At 34.2% G+C, this 18,599-nt stretch overlaps 1 protein-coding gene and 1 pseudogene across 1 annotated transcript; both read right to left on the bottom strand.

Annotated features, from left to right (window-relative positions):
• Positions 1–354: 354 nt before the first annotated feature.
• On the bottom strand, positions 355–7,978 carry LOC125841760 (DDT domain-containing protein DDR4). Its single transcript, XM_049520932.1, has 11 exons — positions 7,784–7,978; positions 6,681–6,791; positions 3,407–3,493; positions 3,285–3,322; positions 3,096–3,177; positions 2,801–2,907; positions 2,572–2,725; positions 2,370–2,462; positions 2,129–2,234; positions 1,718–1,760; positions 355–943 (listed from the first exon to the last, which is right to left on the bottom strand). Exons 1-11 carry the CDS (start codon positions 7,886–7,888, stop codon positions 544–546), a joined length of 1,326 nt encoding a protein of 441 aa, XP_049376889.1. The 5' UTR covers positions 7,889–7,978; the 3' UTR covers positions 355–543.
• Positions 7,979–17,036: 9,058 nt separating this feature from the next.
• LOC125843012 (uncharacterized) lies at positions 17,037–18,021 on the bottom strand (annotated as a pseudogene).
• Positions 18,022–18,599: the final 578 nt, after the last annotated feature.

The following is an 18,599-nucleotide window of genomic DNA, read 5'->3' on the forward strand; positions in this document are numbered from 1 at the left end:
CTGCTAACTACAATTATGTGAATCTGAATTGGTACAAGAAGTGCTTACTTCAGTTGATTTTAGCTAATTTGTAGATGTGATTGTAAATTATTATTTACCTTAAGATTTTTATTGAAATTTAGCAAGTGCCAGACAGTTTGTTTTAACTAGAAGTACTTTTCTCTTTTAAAAGAATGCATTCGTATTTGCAACAACACTTGATACCTCGGGTAATCTTTCATTTTTCTTGAGATTGCACAAGTGCTGTCAAGCAGAGAAGAAACATATTGACCATAATGAAATCCATAATAGGCACTTGACTTAAGTGACTTTACAAAAAACTAATGAAGCATTAAGTGAACTTGCTGCCTTACACAAGTTAACAGACATTCTGAAGTCATGTTGCTAGCTATTACTACAGGGACAAAATTATGATTATGGTGGTAGCAACTGATTTGCTTTTGCCAACCTATATTCATTTGGTTTGGATGGATAATCGACGAAACTGCACCAAAACATAGATCAGTTCTCATGGCATGCCTTCCTGTTGCAAGTGCATCTTGATCAATTTTCGTCTTCCGAATCAGGAATGACAACAGACTTAGCAGCTGTATTAATGCTAGGTCTCTGCCTCAACCTATATTTCGCACCTATATGAGTGCTTTCTGGAACAGCATAGCCAGTCACTCCAGCAAGTCTCTTACTGTGGCGACAACTGCTTGGCCTATGGTATAACTGACCATTTTCCTTCATTGAGTCACTACCAGCTTCATCAACCTCATCACTGGTATCATCAACATCTTCATTGCTTTCTTGAGGCCTGTCACTCTCAGATTCACTGTCTGCTGCATCACTGCTTATTGAGTTAGATGCAGGAGAGGAGTCCAGCAAATTGGTTTCATTCCTATGGCCATGCTCATTCAGTCTAGTTTTACTTGTTGGGTCTTCAGTTGCCTTCCTTTTGCTAAACCAGAAATTATTTGCCAATAAACCAAGGTTATCAGTAATGGACAAAATTCATTGTGCTACAAATGGAAGAGAGCTAGGATGTAGATGAAATGATTTTAAAGTCGCAACAAGCTTTGACATGAAAACAATTGGAAGAATTTCAAAAAAATAAGAAAAATGGAAACTGCCAATCATTACTGCAACCATAGGTGGTTGCACAGTGTTTACTTATGCTTGAGTAGACAGTTTATGCTGACAACTTTCTTTTTGTTGTTGACAAGACTTTATGTACCGGGTGGTTACTGCCAATTAAATGAATGCAGTTAAGGGGGATCAAACACTTCAGTAGGTCTGGATAAGTTCCAGCATGAGTTCATTCAATTTTGGGCAATCTAAGTCATACTCTTTTCATTGGATGCAATGGACAATAATAAATTATTGATAATAAAGTCATAATTAGTGTCAAAATAAGGTCCACAAATGACAGGGCATCATGTGGTGTAAGGCAAAGTGATTAGATTCACATTGCAGGTGTGATGGGCTTACAGATTCAGCAACAAATCCTAGTAATTTTTGGGAGTTCCCCAACCTAATCAGATCAAGCTACCTCCAATGGCCCAATCATTCACCAGAAACTCAGTTTGACAGCATTTAAAATCTAGTCAACTATTATTGTAAGATTTTCCTTTATGTCGGATGACTGCAGTTGATTGAGTGACATGCAGAGAAACTCTGTACCTACGAAATAACCCAAGACATGAAGAAACAAGGACATACTAGCAAGACTTACTTTGTTACATCTATGGCCTCTTTGATTGCTCTGTCAAAATCATCTGCAGATGAATTTGCACTTGCATAAGCATCCACAGTATGGAATATAAAAAGAAAATCATTCAGAAACTATATACTATCTGATTATGCTGAAAATATTTCCGAAGGTCTCCATGCCCTCCTTATGTACCATGCCCATATAAAAGTCTCACTGATATGCTCCAACATGATTTGAAGTTTATATCATATCAAACTCATATTTAGGCAATCCCATGTATTAAAATCATGCTTTAAACAGGAAACATGACAATTGCAATTCTAGGGAATTTTATTTCTTTCTCAAAAATAAAATTCCCTAATATTGCAAATGTCACAACTCACAATGATCAGAATCACAAGACATTGATTAACAAAACAAATTCATATATACCACATGTGTAATTGACTGGCCTACGAATCCGGCAAGAACGAGGAATTGCAAGGTTTCTTAAGCTTTCTACAAGCCTTTGTTGTCGCTTCTGTGCCTTATCTTTCTTCTGTAAAAGGAAAACACCTATATGCATCAAGAACTTATGACGAAAGCAGAATCTGCATAAATTATCTTGGAAACCTCAGCTAATAGAACCAAAAGAAATAAGATAACTCATATAAACAGTCTGAATGATACTAACCCTCTGAATTTTCTGAAGAGCAGGAATAGCATGAGCTTCAACAGCCTTGCCCACATCAGCTTCCCATTTAACTTGACTTGATGAGAACTTCTCCTATCATTGATATCAAATAGGAATGTGATGACTATTGAACAGTTGAACTAAAAGAACTGTGGCCTAACCACAAAATACAGTTAAATTAAAGAGAGAACTGTGGCCTTACCACAAAATTCTGAAATTCTTCAAAAGTGGTAGCAAGTGTCTCCCACTGAGAAGTGATTGCTGATATGCTTTTCTTGTCCTTTACTTTTGACATGGACTCAACTTGATAAACTTCCTTGTATAATCTATGACCAAGAGTTTCATTCCCATCATACCTGTCATGAAATGTCGAGCTGTCAAAAGCATACTTGCATATACTTAATGACTAATGGTATGCATTCAGAACTTACCAGTATGAAACTTCATTTCCATTGCCCCCAAGCTTCTCTTTGCGGAAAGCAGTAGAATCGGTTCTATTTTTAGTTTCATCACTAATGTAAGATATGGTGTCACTTTGCTGAAAAGATAAAAAAATGTTTGTGAACAGCACTAAAAGCAGTATTTATTAATATGTTAAAGAGAGATCAACAGCATGTATTGTTTCATCCAACTTTTGATTGTTGTTACTGCATGTTGATGCAGAAGAGTGAACACTAGAGAAAATCACAGTAAATCAAGAAGGAATGGGAAACACAAATGCAATACATCAGCTCGAATTTCACAGAGTGCTTTAAGGACAAGCAGGCGAGTTGTCGGGTTGAGTGCCTTGTATGTGGACATCTCCTCTCTGAAAAATGAAAAACAAAAGTTGAAGACATATTTTTCATCCAAGTAAACTTATCAGAGTAGTTTCATTTCTTTGGGAAGGAGGGAGGACAGGGAGAAATTTGGTACCCTTTTTTCGCAGTCAAAGGGAAATTCCCTTCTGCAACCTGCAATGAAATGCCAAAAGGAGTGGAATGAAATCTTCACTCTTGAATCAAAGCACATATCAGTCAATAGCTAGAATCACCTACCCATGGCCACCACATTTCAAGTTTCTTGCTAAGTGCCATCACCCATCCATCAGAATCCTTCAGTAGTTTATTCACAGGAGGTATCCCCTGAGAAATAACCGTGTTAGTAGAAGAAAGTGAAAAAATAATTAGCAAGTTTATAAAATCAGAGTGCATCTTACAACAGGAAAGGAATGCAATTTTTTTTAACTTGAAAGTAGAACGGGAACTTTCAAAGAGAAATTTTGGACATGAAAATAAGTTGGGACATAAAACTTTCGAGTACTCCCTCCAACCCATTTTTCGACTCCACTTTTAACTTGTCACAAATGTAGCATTAGTGAGAAAAATGTGGAGTCGTAGTTTGACATTTGCATTGGAAAAGAACATAACAGAGGATAAAGTTGAAGGTATAAAATTGGGCCCTGTAAAATTTCTATGTTACTCAAATATAGTAGAATGTTCAGTTCAAGGAAAGTGGACAACAATTTGGGACAAAAACAGAAGTATGACAAATATTTTTGACAGAAAACTTAGCCAAGAGTTTCTTGCATAGTTACTCACACTAAATGCACTGCTCACCTTCTCAAGACAACTTGTAAATTTTATACAAGTTATTAGTATACATTCCCTTCTAAGAAAGTTCAAAAGATTTGCTTGAGCTATTTCTTTCCAAAAGCTCTGGTTATTAGTCAACTTCTTTTTTTTTGATAAAGATATAGCTTATTTCCCAATAAATGAAAAGGTTACTAGCCAGTTTTCACTGCCGATCAGCATATGTATAATTTCATGAAGTGATCTTATCCTCTGAGAATGCAAAAATGTTATCGACTATCACCACTAAGAGCACCCATTTATCAATTATCTTTCATGTGTCAGTCCATTGTCTATGAAAAATTTATGCCAGCAGGCTATGCAAAGTCATGAAATTGGCAGTATCAATTGCAAACTGCTTTTTGATGATCCAAGCTGCCATATGATATAGTTCCCAGGTCATGTTATTGATATATGTCATACTGAGTCAGCAAAGACAATGTCTGTAGGGATCAGGTATCAAAAGCAAAAGAGCCAAAAAGCTCCAAGGTACATAGAGTCTTCAAGCACAAAGAACAGATAAAGTGTGGGTTTTAATGAAGAAAAGTACAAATGGAGAAAAAAATGCAAATATGTGTGTAGTCCAAGACTAATACTTATAAGCATGAATGACAAATATATAGGCAAAGAAATTGAAAAAAAATTTATAATAAAGGTAAATATCAATTGTATAGCGTCGCCTCTTCAGTATTATGCTCATTAGAAAGGAACGCACACGGCACACCTTAGAGTCTTGATAACAACAATGTGCCTTAGAGTTTTAATAACAACAGTGAAGGGCCCACTAAGCGACGCGAAGCGCTCAACATATTTTGTGTCTTGCTTCAGGGCTTAAGCGTGCTTAAAGGGCACCTTTGACAACACTGGAATCAAGTAGTATTGATCTCATCAAATCAAATTAACATCTTGGAGTACAAAATATTACTTCCATGTATTTTATTTAGTGGTGGGTATTCTAAGGAAAAACTTAACCTCAAAATATAGAGCTCGATTTGCATGTAAGAGGAAAACTGCCAGCCTAGTAATCAAACTATTTGCACCAAACATGCATGACATTTTATACAAACCCATCCAGTGAAGATAGAAAATGCATGTTTGCCTGTGCAATATCTCAAGGAACAAGATTATTTGCTCCGTTTTTTACTAATCTTTTCAATCCCATAACAGGAAAAAATATCAAATTGGCCCAAAGGCGACAATGACAAATCTAGGAAATCAATTTTTATCTTTATCGTATCTCCTGGAACAAGATCATTGCTGCATTGTTTTGTCCAATATTAGATTTATAGCAGAAACTATCAAATTGATCTTAAAAGCATGCATGAAGAAGAAAATACACAGATGTATGCTGAACACAAATAGCATAAAGATCCCTCAAAAATATAACCACCATCATAACTCAGTCTGAGACACCCCATGATTTCATGGCTATAAAGTCTTAGCATAAGTAACATTTAAAAAATTTAACAGGTTTTTTGCTTGTTAGCTGCAGCTAAAATTTACAGAAATCAACGAACTTAACTAAGAATGACAATTAGTCAACATGGAAGAAACCTGAATGAAAAGAAAGAGTATAGTCAATTTTAGCACCGTCCAAGTTAATGAACTATAGCTGAACCTCCAGTTCCAGCACCAATACTTCCTTCTAACGTGCAGGGACAACTTTAAATTCTATAACTGCTCAGTTCTATCACAGACAGATTCATAACTTTCTCATTCTCTTTGTCTTCTATTTTTTTACAGGGAGAATAAATCCAACATTCCATTTCCCCCTTCATTAGATTTTTTCCATCTAAAGCTGATCTTGCAAAAGGAATACAACACGATAACAAGCAATTTGTGATCAATTAAGAAGTACCACCTGATTCTACACCCATCAGTCTTGGATCCTCACCTTAGACAGTTTCATTTGGTGATGAAAGAAAGGCTTTGAACCTGTGGATTGACTTAATTTAAGTACTTTTAAGCCAAAATATTTTTTAAGCCCTTTTCGAGTGTTTGGGTAAATTTAAAAGAGTTTTAAGCTAAAATCATAAAAATAAGCCCAAAGCCATACGTTAGAAATCCTAACTTGTGGCTTTTGGCTTATAAGTCAAAATCCAAAAGTCAATCCCAGCAGACTCTTTATTCTTAGTGTTAAGGTCTCTATAAAGCACTCATTGATTTTTGGATAAGGATAAACTTTCATTGCTGTGTACCTGCATTAAGAAGGTGCTGGTGGTGTATTATCGTCATAGGATTTACCTCACAAGAACAACAATGAGCTGACGCAATCAAGAATAGTGTCTACATCAGGTACAAAAGCCATCATGCAGCAAAAGGATAACAAAAGTAAAAACTTCTGATAAAGGCTAATCACATTAAAATTTTTGCTTTAAAAACTTCTATGGTTCCTTTCCCTTGAAATAGTCCACCAAATGCCTGCCGGAATGGTGTACCAGGTATGGGAAGTAACCTTGTCTATTTTCTTTCCATGGCAGCTGCTCATGAATTCCATATATGTTTTTGGCTGGATACTCAAAATATTGAGGACAAGATGGTTGATATCCTGTAAGTGCATTCTCTCTTTTAAAGTCGCTTTGCAGTACTATTAGAGAACTAAAGGCTACTGCTAGATCAAAAAGATGTTGGAAATCACAACGCAAAAACATAGCTGTATACACAAAGAGTAACAAATATAACAGTAAAGTAGAAGCCAAACCTTCAGAAGCATTATATGCAGCTGAGCAAGATTATCATTTGGCTCAATGAGGGCTGTTTCTATCTCCTCAGCTGAAATTTTCAATTTGATTTGAAGCACTGGCTCAAAAACCTATAAACATTTTAAAAGAATTTCAAGTACCTTCAAATTGCATACAACACATTTATATGATGTACAAAGGTATAAATAGCAGAGTGCCCTTTAGTGTACATGAACAAGTATCAGAAAGAAAAAGCAAGCTTGCATAACCCATTTAAACATAATTCAAATACATCTATGCAATTTTACACTCAATGGAAAACTATGTCCACTTTCAGGTCAACATTTCATAGTCATCGTAATCTTACATTTATTAAAATACTTTCTTATTTGTAAGTTGCAGAGCAAAACCTTCGAAACACATTTGTAATCTTACATTTAATAAAATAAATTCGTAATTGTTAGTTGCCGGGTAAAACCATCAAATACCTACTTCAATTTTACCTATAAGATAAAATAATTTCTTAACTGTTCTTTTTTAGCTGAATGTCTATTGGAAGAAGTCTTTCTACCTCCCAAAGTAGGGGTAAGGTCTACGTACACATTACCTCCCAGACCCCTTGTGTGGGATTACACTAGATACGTTGTTGTTTTTTGAATCTATAAGTATATACAATAAATATTGCATTAAACCCAATAATATGCACAACAAAAAAAGAACAAAAACCATAACACTACTTATTTTAGCAGGCACAAATCTAATATAACCAATCTTACAACTCATCACAATTGTCAGAACCATATCGGTATGATGCATTTGAATCGGTACATACACACACATATGGCAGCACATACCCCCAGAAACTCAAATGTATTAACCACAAAACCATATCCACATTTCACAAAACCCTTAAACACCTCAAAAACGTACATATACAAGCATGTAAAAAACGAATGAACGATCCATCATATCCACACTTATTTTACGTGTGTACAATTACCCACCCACATTAGGTAGATATATAAAGTTGTTTTTATGTATAAAAGCAAGCAAAGAAAGTGTACATAGGATATGCGATTTCTGAAGAAAAGGTTAAACTTTTTGCGAAATGCTAAAATCTTACGGTGAGAAAATTAAGAACGGAGGCCAACTCCCACCGCTCACGAAGCTTACGACGTGCGAGTTCTATCTCCGACGTCGGCTCCGGCGCTGTGTCTACCATTTCCATGTCTACGACGTATATCTCTTTCGTCGGAAACCGCTAAGTTGATGAGAAAAAATCGGATTTTGAGAGAAAATTGGTATTGCAGTGTGAAATATGTTCTTTAAGGGATTTAACTTTCCCGCCTAATTGCTTTACCTTAGGGTAAGTTATTTACCAAACGGGTCGGATCCTTGTTCGGGTCCGGTTTCGGACACAGGTGCGGAACCGTCGCGTTCCTACTAAAAGCTCATTTGGTGGAACTTTCAAAATTTGAATTTTTATCAAAAGTATTTTATTATAAAATAATAATAATAATGATCTCCTTATTATAGTTTCTTAAGGCTCATTGGAAAATCACCTCATTTGATATAATTATTAGGATACTAATTATATAGATTAAAATTATACAACAGAAGTAAACATTAGAATTCATCTGTTTATCTTAACATAATTACAATGTAATTATTTACGTACTATTTGATTGCACAAATATACTTACATAATTAGATTTTTTACATTGTAAATATAAAAATTTAATCAACAATTAGACGTTCGAGATAGAGAAAAAGTCTATATGAAAAAAATTATAAAATTTTACTAGGTATTGAAGATACATATTGATATTTTAAATATAATATTAAATAATTGTAAATTTGTACCTAATATTATAAAAAATTATTAATGTTGTGTTTTCAAATTTAGAATATTTTTAATTAAATTAATTAAGAATAATTCTAACTAAACACGGAAACTCATAATTTTAATCAATACTTGTGGTCGATAAAACTATTGTAATTTGCCTACCTTTGTCAGTGGCTATGGCCATGGTGGCCTCCGGATAGCCTCCAAACACAACCTTTATAAAAATTTATATCAACAATATCTTTCGCATTAAACTTGTGTTCAATATTCATTACAATTAAATTTATCCCAATAACATCAAGGGTAAATTCGAAACTCGGTATTTAAGTGGAGAAAGAGAGAGGGGTAGGCCCATTATCTACCGAATTTAGAAGACTGTGTTTGGTTCAAAGGACGGACCACATACGAATTTCTCGATTATAAAAAAAAATCAAGGGTAAATTATACAAAATGTTAGTCCATAAATTTTACATATCATATTTTTATCCCAATTTATTAAATTTACAAAAAATGATCATTCGACCTTATTTCTTGCAGCCGAAGTGAAAGTCCGATCCCTTTGCTTCCATCAGCGTTTTTCTCCTTCTTTTTCTTTTTTTTGTTATATGTGTTCCTCTTCTTCTTTCTGTCATCTGTGTTCTTCTTCTTTTTTCTACCATAAAAAAATATATGCGTTCTTCTTCTTTTTGTCATATGCATTAGGCTTTTTCTTCTTCTTTTCTCTTATTCTTTAAAACTTGACATGCTCCAAACGTGAGTCATTTTGAGTGAATTATATATTGAAAGACTCGAAACATCAAGAGAATTCCATCTGCGTTTTTCTCCTTCTTCTTCTTTTTTTGTCATATGTGTTCCTCTTCTTCTTTCAGTCATTTGTGTTCTTCTTCTTCTTATTTCTACCATAAAAGTATATGCGTTCTTCTTCTTTTTGTCATATGCATTGGGATTTTTCTTCTTTTTTCTTCTTCTTTTCTCTTATTCTTTAAAATTTGACATGCTCCAAACGTGAGTCATTTTGAATGAATTATATATTGAAAGACTCAAAACATCGAGAGAATTTCATATGTAAAATTTGAGACTATTTAGAGGTGATTTTGAGTTGATCAAAATTGATTAGTTAATATATATTTCATGTTATAGTCAATGTATACTTCATATATAGTTAAGCTATTGTAACACACAGAAAATTTCTAATCTAAGGCCTGAATCATTTTTTATTTGCATGTAAAATTGTATCGGGTGATTCTTAAATTGCTCATATGTGTAAATGTCAATTCTTAAGTGTTGGAATGGATTTGGATATGACTAAGGTCACAAGAACCCCTAACACAAAGTTGAGTTGAAAGTTTCCTTACCCATTAAGTTTTGACATAAGATTCTACTTAGGTCAACTTCAAACGATCATATCTCCCAGAAAATAATGAATTATGTGGTTGATAACCTATCAAAGTGAAGGTCTTTGAGTCCTCTTTTCAACGCCACCAAGTTTACCCCATTTCAAGTTCGGAGTAAAAAGTTATGACTGTTTTACCATAGACTGTCATATTAGAGTTTACTGAGTCTGTGAACTACGGATACATTTTACGGGTCGTAGATTGATCTATGACTCGTATTGTCAACCGTCAAAAACTTTAGAGAGTTTGAATTTTGAGATTCGATTCCTACGAATTCATTCTACGGTCTGTAGAAACTTATATGGGTCTCATAGAATGAAATGTTGAGCCTTAAAATTCAATATAAGTTCCACGGATGGGATCTATGGTCCGTAGAACAAACCACGAATCATAGATGGATTCATAGAATATTTTTGTCAGTTTTTAAGAAGGATAGTTTAGTCTTTTCCCACCCTTTCTAAGCCTGAACCATGACTTTTTTTAACCTAATTAAGGGTCTAAATAGTGATAAAACATTTTTTTACGTTATTTAACACTTCAAAGACTTAGAGCAAGGATTCAAGAGGAGAAAAAGTAGAGTTTTCTAGCGTTCTTCGAATTTCGTCGATTTCGCCAAGAACTTTGTTCTTTCTAGGTATGTAAGGCTATCATAGTTATGGACTGACTTCGTCCTCATGCCCTACATCTACTTTCTATCAGTAAAGAAAAATCTAGGGTCACATCCTTAGTTTTGAATTTTTTTTAGATGAGTTTCGTTATGAGTTTTGAATTCTATTTCTTAATTATTGAGTTGTTATATCTTGCATTGAGATTTTGAGTTGATTGTTCATGTCTATTTTTAAGCATGAACCCTATTGTTGAGTTATAATTGAGCATTTATTGAGAAACCTTTTTAACCAAACAATGGTCTTAAACTAATTTTCTGAGAAAGCAAATATGAGTTTTGAGAAGAGTTTTATACATGATTGAGAAAGAGTATAAGGGAACTAAGTATTTCCAAATGTATCATTTTTACAGTGAGAAAAGAGAAACTTTGATTTCTAAAAAGAATTTATGAGTTCAGAAATATTTCAGAGTTGTTACATCTTTTAAGAAGTTATTTTGAGGAATTACCTCAAAACATAGAAATAGTATATATACATTTGAGCATGAGTATATTATTGGGAGTAGCATTGAGTACCGATATGAGGATGAATTCAGATAACTCAAAATGCCCATAAACCATGTCTGCCACCTGGGTAAATGATTATACTTTTTATGACAGTTCTGGCAGTGTGGACAATACGTTGTATAATCACATAGCTCATAGTGACTATTGTAGGTTAGAGAATCTCCCAAATAGAGTTAAAAGTGTATTTTTGCTATATCACTTATTATGTTGAGTTTCAGAGAATGAGTAAGTACTTATAAAGTTTTAAATGATTTTGTTCCTTTATTTCTTCACATTCAGCTTGAGTATATCTTTATCTATTACAATCATTTCTTTTAGTTGTTTCACCTCGACTATATTACATACTCGTACATTCAATGTACTGATATCATCCGACATGCATTTTTTCATGATGCAGATCAGGTGTTCAGGATCATCAACACGTGTTTCATTGAGATCACTTTGCACTTCTGATAGCTTTTGGTGAGTCTCCTTGTATTCAAGTGGACTTCACATTTACTTTCAATTTAGTAACTTTGAGATGTTATAGGTCTTGTCCCGACACCTACCTTACTATTAGAGGCATAGATAGTTAGATTCGAGATGTCCTCAGAGTTTTTATTAAACTGTTTTACAACTATTATGTTTATTACATTGAGTATTTTTAGATGTTTGAGTTGAGTATTGACTTTGAGTTTAAATGATCGAATTTTGTTTAAAACTGCATATTGCTTGGTTAAGTCTTCCGCTAAAGAGTCAGCCATGTCAAGAGTTTGTTTGGGGACCAACAATGGTTCTCGAGTGCCGGCCACGTCCATGGTATAAGATCAGGGAGTGACAACTATATTCAGTTTTTTGAGTTTATCATAATGTATAGTTAGTGTATAGTTCATGTATAAATAAGTTATATATTATAGTCAGCTTATAGTTTTTATAACTTTTGACAAGTTGTATTGTATAATCAATGTATATTTCCTATGACTTTTGACTATTTTTATGTAAATAAAACATGACTATGTTTGATGTAAATTAATTATTTTATTGTATATATTTGAAATTGGCCCCAAAATCTGTAACATCCCAAAAATTTCTAAGTTAAGACTCGAACCATTTTTCATTTGTAAATAAGATTGTACCGAGTGATTCTTAATTGTTCTTAGGTGTTAAGGTCAATTCTTTAGTGTGGGAATGGTTTTGGATATAAATTAAGGTCACTAGAATCCCTTAGCACAGAGTTGAGTTGAAAGCTTCCATAACAATTGAGTTTCCATATGAGATTTTACTTGGGTTAACTTCAAACGATCATATCTCTTAGCACATACAAAATTAGATGGCTCGTGACCTATCAAATTAAAGGTTTTTGAGTCCTCTTTCCAAATCCATCAAGTTTGCTTAATTTCGATCTCAAAATAAAAAGTTATGCCCATGTTCGTGAAGCCTCTCTTTTAAGGCACCTCAATCATTTTTAGAGGGGTAGTTTGGTCTTTTCCCATCCCTTCTAAACCTAAGTCACATTTTTCTTCACCCAAATAAGGGTCTAATCAACTTTAAACAATCTTTTCACGTTCTTTATCACTTAAAGGAAGTACGGCAAAGTTCTACGAGGAGAAAAAATTAGGTTTCAAGTGTCTTCAAGTTTCCAGCGATTTTCGCCAAGAACCATTGTTCTTTTCAGGTATGTAAGGCTTTTCACAGTGTTGTACTTGTTCGTCCATGAGCCCTACATCTCAATTTAGTCAAGAAATCATTATATCTAAAGGATCCATTCATAGTTCTTGAAATTGAGTTCAACTTTTTAAAAATTGAGGCTTTTGATTCTTTTGTTTTGAGAATCTTTAGTAAGGTTATGTTTCCAACGGAATTGCATGAAAATTCTCATGTATTTGTGTTGGGTTTGAGAATAAAGAAGATTTTAGGAGAAATTTCTCAATTCTAAACTAAGTTGGGATCCTAATTTAAGCTTGAAAATTCGTCAGGGTCCTGGGGAAGGACCCGGGGCGGCGCTCCATGATAGCGCCAAGGCCTAACTTTTGAAGTTGAGGGCCTGGCGCAATGCGTTAGCAGTACACCATGGCCTGACTTTTGAAGTTCAGTCTCTGAGGCGATGCGCCAGCAGTACGCCAAGGAGTTCTGGGTCAATCTTTCCTTGTTTCATCCGGCACGTGTTCCTTGAAGTTGTGGTTACATTTCTCTTCCCCGTATTAGCTCATATTGGCTCCATTTACCCTTGAGAATTCCTACATATCATAATCACTTGTCTTAGTGTGAGTTCAAAACTAAAGTGAGTTTAGAAAAGTTCAAGAGTTTTTATTGAGTTGATTTTTGAGTTCTTGAGTTCCTATTCTTTTTGAAATTCTATTCCTAATTATTGAATTGTTATATGTTATGCATTGAAATTCTTGAGTTGATTTGTTCATGTCTATATTTCAAAATGAACCCTATGAATTGAGTATTTTTAAGATGAGTAGCTCGTTGAGTTCTGAGTTTTCTATATTATTATTGAGATCCTTGAGTTGATTCGTTCATGTCTGTATTTCAACATGAACCCTATTTTGAGTAATATATTTTGAGAATCTTTTAAAGCCAACAAATGTGTTTAAAACTGAGTTTTTGAGGAAGTAAAGATGAGTTTGAGAAAAAGTATAAGGGAACTAAGTATTTCCCAAATGTTTCATTTTTACATGAGAGAAAAAAGAGTATTATTTTGACAAAAAAGAAACTTCGATTTCTAAACGAGTTTATGAGTTCAGAGATATTTCAGAACATATACCTCTTTTAAGAGGATAGTTTGAGCAATTATCTCAAACTAGAGAAAGAATATGTTTTATACATTTGAGCATGAATATATATATTATTGAAAGTAGTACTGAGCACCGATATGGGGATGAGTACTCAAAATTCTCATAAACCATGTATGCCAACATGGGTAAAGGTTCATATTTTTTAGATGACTCCTTATTGCATTTAAGCATAGTTTAGTGGATCCACTTAGTTGAGATGGTCTATACCCCGTCAAGGTATATGACAGTTCTGGCAGCATGAGCGAGACGTTGTATCATCACGTAGCTTATAGTGATGGTTTTCGGTTAAAGAATCTCCCAAATAGAGTTAAGGTGCATTTTTATATATCACTTATTATGTTAAGTTTTAGAGATGAGTAAGTGTTTCTGTAAAGTTTAAATGATTCCATTTCTTTAATCCTTTACATTTAGTTGAGTTCATGTTTTACCTATTGCAGTTCTTTCATTCAGTTATTTTCGCTTCGGCTATATTACATACTCGTACATTCAAATGTACAAATGTCATTCGATCTGCATCCTTTTATGATGCAGATACAGGTGTTCAGGATCATCAACAACCGTTTCATTGAGATCACTCTACACTCTAGTTAGCTTTTGGTTAGCCTCCTTATATTTCAAAGGAGTTCACATTTACTTTCAATTTAGTTGTTTCGAGGCGTCATGGGTCTTGTCCCAACACTATCTTAAACATTAGAGGTTTCATAGATAGATAGAGTTGATGAGTCTTTTAGTATGTATTTTCTTCCTTGAAATTTTTTTTTGCAAACTATTATACTTGTACTGTTGTGTATTTTACAGACAATTTGAGTTGAGTATTTACTTTGAGTTTAAATGTTCAAAAATTCATGTTTAGTCTTTTATCGCTTGAGTAAATCTTCTGCTAAGTAGTCATCCTGGCCAAGGATTCGCTTGGGGACCAACAATGGTTCTCGAGTGCCAGCCACGTCTAGGGTGTAGGCTCGGGGTATGACAAAATCAATTGTCTTCCTGCATGGAGAACCCATATAGGGGATGAGGAATAAGTAGATCAGATGATACTAAATGAAAATTTACATCGTGTTATTATTAGAAAATTCTCATATGATTGACCTAAAAACACAAGGTTTATGAAGACTAAGGGAAGTGCAATATAACCTTTTCGAGTAATAAGTATGTTCTGGTTTAAGCCACACTTCGTAAATATTATATTGATTAACTATCAATAAACCTACCTTGTTACAATAACACGTCACAATTAGACCTATTTTATGTGAATATTAAAATTAAGTATGTTGTTTGATCTAGGAAAAGAGACTACCACATTAATTGCACATTATTTTCCTCTTCGCCAACCATTTTTTTAAAAAAAGAAATCAGTTTCCTCATTAGTAACGATCATTGAAAAACTTTACAAATTGACATGATTATCATATAGTATCGGATAAGATCCAGTTGTGCCAGAGTAAAAGTAAAAGTGAATTACCCTACAAAAAATTAATGTAAAATGAAAAAATTATGGAAAAGTGAATTAGAATCAAATATGATTATATGCAAGAGTCGTAATGAACAACAATGTTATGTTATTCATCCAGAACTATATCAAAGTCGAGAGCAAAAAAATTGCTGAATAGAGAGAAAAATATAGTGAAGAAAACTAAGGGAAATCAAAGAGGAAGAAGACAAGAAAAATGAATAAAAATAAAAATCACAAAAAATAAAAGGGATAAAACAAAGAAAAATAGCCAAAAATTTTAAGAAACAAAAAGAATAAGAAAGGAGTCGGAAAATGCAGACTATACGGAAGATGAAAATAAGACAAAACATAAAAATCGTATACGATAACAATAAGAGGCTCGGGGGGTTTCAACTATCAACAAATTTTATGTCTTAATAGAGGGAGACCCCAAAAACAAGACAAAGAAAGCCATGTAATAATTGTGATCAAATGATAATACAGAGAATCATGTAATATTAATTCTTGCTTTGTAAGAATTTATATATGAGTAGTAAGCCACAAAAGAGAGATAGAGGAGAATGAGGACATAATTGACACCATACGATAAGACAAATAAGGTGATTTTATTTTTATTTTTTAAAGGCAGAATGGTTTGGAGGTCCTTGTACTTGTCTCATTTTGTCACCTGAGCCCTTCTACTCCTGACTTTGCCAGCTGAATCCTCGACCTCACTGAAACCCAATATTTTAAACCCCCTTTTTTTGACCTGTCATCCCATGTGGCAAAAGTAGTTCAAGTGCATAAATATCCTTGTCCTTCCCTTTTTTCGTAAGAAGAGTGGGATCCGGACAAAATCCGATTAGATTAGTTATAAGTCTACCATACTCTACCATACTATAGAGAAAAGAATGCATGTTCATCCGGACATTGAGAAGGAAGTTACACCCACTTTAGGAGCGTGAGATGCTTTTAAAAAGTCAATAACGGTCATTTTTGGCCATCTTCCTCAAATTCCCCTAATTTATTCTTCAAATATTCAAAATTTCTTCTCTTTCTCACTCGTTTATGTCTCTCCAAAATTCTTCACTCTGAATTTCTTCTTCTTCTCCACAATTGATCAGGGATTTTTTGTCTATCTTTTATTTTTCTCGCCTTTTTCTTACTCGTTAATTTTTTTGTTCTTCACAATGACTGTTTGTTTTTGCTATTGTGGGCTTCATACTGAACTTAAGATGTCAAGAACATCAACAAAACCAGGAAGAATGTTTTGGGGCTGTCAAAAATACTCAAATGGTAATGGATGTGGATTTTTCCGATGGACTGATATGGCTGATCCTACATACCAAGAACAATACTACATGAAGAATCAATCAACAAATGTTGATCATGGAAGGCATGGAAATCATGGAAGACATGGTAGATAGAGGAGATCGAGCATTAGTATTGATATCAGTGTTCTTGTGATTGTTGTTATTTGGTTTCTATCTTTTGTATTTAAGATGTATTGATGATTTGTTCATTTGAGTACTATGATAATGTAATATAATGTATGAAAATATCCAGAATAAGACTTATAATTACCATAGCAAATTATAAGCAAAAATAACTTGTTTGTCATAGCAAGTTAACACAACAATTAAAAATTAAGTTAATAGTGGAAAGTATCATAGACAATGTCATTGAGAATTTATCTAGGTAAAACATGAGTCTTTACTATGAAATATTATGTGTCTTGAGTGCTCGGTGTAGACTAAGTGGCTCGCTTGTAACTTTGTTCTTGTAACTGCCTTTGAGTAACTGCAACTCCACCCTTCCACCTTAGTCCATTGGGTTTGTAACCAAGATCGATATTGATAGGCACTGAACTCTTCAATGGTGCACAATGTAACACTTTATTAGTAGTTCCAGACTGTTAAAAGGCAATAATGATATTAGTTAGAGAGATTCTATAGAATCAAACTAAAGGACTTAAATGATAATACTTACCCTCTCAATCACACTACCATTTGCTCCAAATAGCACACCAAAATCAATTGTTACTGGCTTCTCTGTTCTTGGCCTCTTATATCCGGGATTTGCACCACCTCTTTTAACTTTGCTACTCTTCTTTGAGCCACCAACACTAGTAGTTGATTGTTGAGTACTAAATTGACTTGTTGGTTGAGCAACACTTGCAAAATTTATAGAAATATTTACAGCATTTCCACCAGTAGTTGTTGCAGCAGTAGTAACACCTCCAGAAGCTGCTAAAGTAGTGGCTGGTCTTTTAGTAGTAGCACCACCAGTTACACCTGTAGAAGCTGCTGAAGTAGTTGCACCATCACTTCCACCAGTAGCACCACCAGTTACATCTGTAGAAGCTGCTGAAGTAGTTGCACCACCACTTCTACCTGTAGCAGTTCTTGCAGTTCCAGTAGTATAGCCATTTTTCTACATACAAAATTTTTCCAAACTGAATTAAGAAGTATTGATAAAAACAAATTTCATTAACAAAGTTGAAGAAGTTAAAGCAAAACTTACAGCAATTAGACATTCTTTCTTGTTATGTCCAAAATTACTGCACAAAGAACATTTCATTTTCCTCCCCTTCCTTATAGCCTTTCCAAATTTCTTTCTTACTAGGCTCATCACTATATTTAGACCCTTTTTTTCCTTGGTATTCCTGGCATAGGAGTGATTTCAGGTGGCTCAATGGATGGGCTTGTGCTATTGGGCCACATCTTCATGTTTGTCATAGGTTCAATGAACTTACTGTAGGTGTCACACCCCAAATCCGGATGTGATGGCACGTGTTCATTTCCCACCGGACACGTCAGCCTAACCCAACCACAACGATAGAGAAGTAGAAATATGAGAATAAAAGATAATAAATAAGCGAAAGACTTTAATTAAGACTTAACACTACCCAGAATTTGGTCGTCACATGTACAAACCTCTAAATACAGAATTCGAATAAAAATATACAAGTCTCAGAGTATAGTTCTCGAATAGAACAAAACTGAAAGTTAAGATAACTCAAGGCACGTCTAAAATGAACCGCTACCTCTCGAGTATGTCCCGAAGTTCAATCTGCTAAAGAAACTACTAAGCCGAATCTGAGAGAGAGCTGTCAACCTACACAATTGTGTAGAAGCAAGGGTGAGTACCAAAAACACAGGTACTCGCAAGTAACTCTAAACTAAGCAAAAGTAGCAGCTACAAACAACTCCTTTCAATCCCAACCGAACCACCGAAACTTCAATCAAGCAGCAAACCAATCAACCTATACTAAACAGATCATATTCAACAGCCAGAACCAACAGTATATCCTCAT

The sequence above is a fragment of the Solanum stenotomum genome, chromosome 10 (genome assembly GCF_019186545.1).
Source record: "Solanum stenotomum isolate F172 chromosome 10, ASM1918654v1, whole genome shotgun sequence".
Lineage (NCBI taxonomy): Eukaryota > Viridiplantae > Streptophyta > Magnoliopsida > Solanales > Solanaceae > Solanum > Solanum stenotomum.